The 3,750-nt window shown below is 34.9% G+C and overlaps 1 protein-coding gene across 1 annotated transcript; it reads left to right on the top strand.

The window, feature by feature from the left end:
• Positions 1-881: 881 nt before the first annotated feature.
• On the top strand, positions 882-3,422 carry LOC117120662 (E3 ubiquitin-protein ligase TRIM37-like; the record flags this gene model as incomplete). The annotated part of the gene is made up of 4 exons (XM_033265685.1): positions 882-1,005; positions 1,344-1,536; positions 2,987-3,037; positions 3,308-3,422. Coding segments are annotated over 4 exons (483 nt in total), but the record flags the coding sequence as incomplete, so codon positions are not given.
• Positions 3,423-3,750: the final 328 nt, after the last annotated feature.

Here is a 3,750-nt window from a genome sequence, read left to right as displayed (position 1 = left end):
AAAAAACTGATTCTGACTGAGATTTTGACACTTAAACAAACATATCTCAGCCTAACCGAACGACAGCATTGTGCGAGATGCGATGTACAAAAAGTAATCTCATTAGAGAGGGCGCACTTTATTGACTGTATAAAGTATACATAAAAGCGAGAGTATTCCAGTGGATGCGATCTACAACCTCTGAATTTGCCTAGTAACGATGAATTCGTCGAGAAAATGGTAATATTTTATGAGAAATAGTCTGTATTTCTCTTTTTTTTTTATTCTTTTACGTAAAACTAAAATTCATGCCAATATTTTTCCATGATTTATAATAATTGGAGTAATGCAAATGCATATTTTCTAAAAAAAAGTCATTTTTAGTGAAATTTTGCCGGGAATGGGGCTTTAATGTATTTTTATTTGAGTTTATAAGCCATTAAATACTCGCACCTAGTGATGGAACATCGCGCAAACTACTTCACATCCCATGAACAGTGCAAGCCGGGGTTATCCAAGCATGGCTGGCTGAGAACTCTTGACCACAAGGTTCAGAATCTGAATGGAATATGCTGAGCCAAACCGCTTTCCCCTACTAATCGTGATGATTATGAAACTACGGAAATTGTATTCATATATTTTATTGTTGTAGATAATTCACTGTACAAAAAATGAACTTCCAGTTGACTATCTTTAGTAGACTTATTTTGAAGCTTATAAGAAGCACTGATGATGAGATCACATGATCAAATTAAGATATTTCCCACAGATCTCCACAGATCTAAGGCACCTTGACAGTGTTGTGTAGGGTAAAAATTAATTTTAATTAGTAATATTAATACAAGATATGTCATAGTGTGCTTATCTTCATTGTTTTATAAATCATTCATTGTACTTTCCAGGAACGAAATGTGGAAAGTGTTCGCAGTGCTAAAGATGAACGCGTCCGTGAGATTCGGAACGCTGTGGAAATGATGATAGCTAGATTAGAAACACAACTAAAATCAAAATTGATAACATTAATGGGTAAGTATAACCTGATACCTTTCTTAACTGTATTTCTCCTTAAAAATGGGATTTCCAAGAAGTAATGATTGATGCCTGTCAGTGGGCATCTAACAAGTGCTGCCACATTTAAGGTTTTGGTTATTTCTCTAGGGGTGACAGGGAGATAGATAATGGTTTCTCTTTCATAGTTGGACTATCTTGCACTGCTTTTAATGTCCTCTGGAAGTCAGTAGGAGGCTTGCTATAGTTACCTTCTGTTGAGACTTCTTACTATCATCACCTTATAAAATGCCTAAACTTTTAAAAGTTCTCATATAATACATTCTCATTGAGTTAAAAAATTATGTCTCATTCAGGACAAAAGAACTCTTTGACTCAGGAAACGGAGCTACTGGAATCTTTACTGCAAGAGGTGGAACACCAGCTGCGACTCTGCACTAGGAGTGAGCTGATCAGCAAGAGTGGAGAGCTCTTACAAATGTTCACACAGGTACACAGGAAACCCATGGCATCTTTTGTGACTGCGCCTGTAGCTGCAGACTTCACCAGGTATAGTGCAACATTAAATTCAGTTTCTGCTTCCAATTTTCACGATCCTTAAAAAAATATTATACCCATTTCACACTAGCAGAAAATATTACAACTTTTAACAATTATTAACAAGTTGTAACAAGTTTGATATTTGGTTCGTTTCACACATGCACTTTCAAACCATGAGAAATCTGGGGAAAACTCGGAAGAATAATGACTAGGCCTAGGGTAGTACTAGTAGTAGTAGGCCTAGGCTAGTTGTAGGTTGTTCGAATTACATATCAACTACTGTACTAAACTAGGCCTGGTACCGAATTAACAAGATTATAATTATTCCATGGTCCTTAGCCTTCGGAGAGTAAAACGAATTCAACTCCTAGCTCACTTGCTGTAGTCGAGCTGGAGAGAAAGATAGGCCTAGGCTAGCTAGGCGCAGTCGGGCCGTCGGCCGGTAGCTCACCATTGTTGTTAGAGGCAATCAGTGCGACAAGCATCATAATGATTCGCTGTTGGCGTATTTTACGAAGCCTCGTGATTGTTTCTACATCAGACGTGAAATTTAGCGAGATTTCTTTTGATTTTAGGTCTAGGCCTATTAACAAATGGTAGTAATGTTGATACGTTTTCCATCGCTGCAGTCATTCGTTCGAACTAAACAAAACAAAAAACACAGCCCGCGAAAGGTCAAAATATGGACATGACGCATGCGCAACAACAACTCGGAAGATTTCGGGAAAAAACAGGCCTCGCGATGGTCTGTTTTTGTTCCGAGATAACTCAGGGGACCCCTGTGAAATCTTGGAAAGTTTTACAAGGATTTGCTTTCACACTCATCCAAACCTTGTTACAAGTTGTTAATATTTGCAAAATAGCATCAGTGTGAAATGGGTATTAGTGATCACAGTGCATTAGATCCATGACAGCTAAAGTTTGGGTTGCCATGAAATAGTTACACTGTCGCTACAGTGTTTTCACTGCAATTCCTACACTGGGTAGCTATCCCAGACAAAGTCAGAAAGGCTCCCTGATTCAGCCAACCAATCAGCATTGCTGACAGTTCTCATATGGTGTGTAGCAATTTCATGGAATCCAGGGTTATTGTGAAAGCGATGACCACAGCGGATGCATTTCAGCCTCTTAACTTATCAGCAGTTTGAATTTCATGCCGACCATTGTGTTAAGAAAGCAACTTTGTTTTTCCGTGTTCCAAAGTATAAATAAATGTTGTACAGTAGATATACAATGTGTTGATGGCAATACAATAATTGTATACCCTCTATATTATTGTTAAAATATAAGAAATACAATAGTAAAATAAATATGATTAAAATATTGTTATGTATTTTATATATTTTTTTTGTTGTAGTTTTTATAAATATATAATTGTATGTATAAATATTTTTGAAAAAGGTAAAATATAACAATTTAGTTGTATTTGGTATAAATATTATATTTGTCTTCCTTTCAGTGAACTAGTGCCAGCATATGACAGTAGTAAATTTGTATTAACAGGATTTGTGTAAGTTTTCCTCTCAGTTTTATCACTAAAGTATACAATATATCCTTATGTTTTATATTATGAAGCTTAATTCTTCTAAATATAATTATGTAATCATTCTTTTGTTTCTACAAATCTAAAGGGCTATTAACATCAACATAAACTATACATAATTATAAATTTCAGTATTTTGGCTATTATATTATTAAATAATTAATGTGTTATCTACATGTTTTTACTGAATTTTAATGCTTTAGTAGTGAAAATGTTTATAAATGTCAATTATTTCAGAGGACTTCAACATAAAGCAGATCCAGTGTACAGTGCAGCATTGAATGTGTGTGGCTTAAGTTGGAGACTTAAAGTTTACCCAGTACGTCATAACATGGTGATATTTAATAATTAAAAATAATTGTGTACAGTATAATTGTCGTTACCACTCTTTTACTTCTATTTTTATTTCTGTGTTTTAAAGTGTTTGCATCTTTGATTGATGTTCACAGGATTCTTATTTATGTTTGTTTGCCACTCCCAGACATGATTCACTATATTATTCTTATTTGGTGTTCATTTATTTTTTGTTGTTTTATTTCCTGTGCAGAATAATATACTGTATTAACCAATTGTTACTTCGGTTTTTTATGAGCTTTTTTTAAGTCAATGTTGGGTCATAGCTCTACCATGCTCTATGCCAAGTTGGCTGGGTTCTAACCATTTCATAACAAGTTGATTTT

The sequence above is a fragment of the Anneissia japonica genome, unplaced genomic scaffold, assembly GCF_011630105.1.
Source record: "Anneissia japonica isolate Jap-2015-1 unplaced genomic scaffold, ASM1163010v1 scaffold16713_len3750_cov117, whole genome shotgun sequence".
Taxonomy (NCBI): Eukaryota; Metazoa; Echinodermata; class Crinoidea; order Comatulida; family Comatulidae; genus Anneissia; species Anneissia japonica.
Note: the sequence above shows the minus strand (reverse complement) of the source record. Positions and strands in the feature narration are given on the sequence as shown.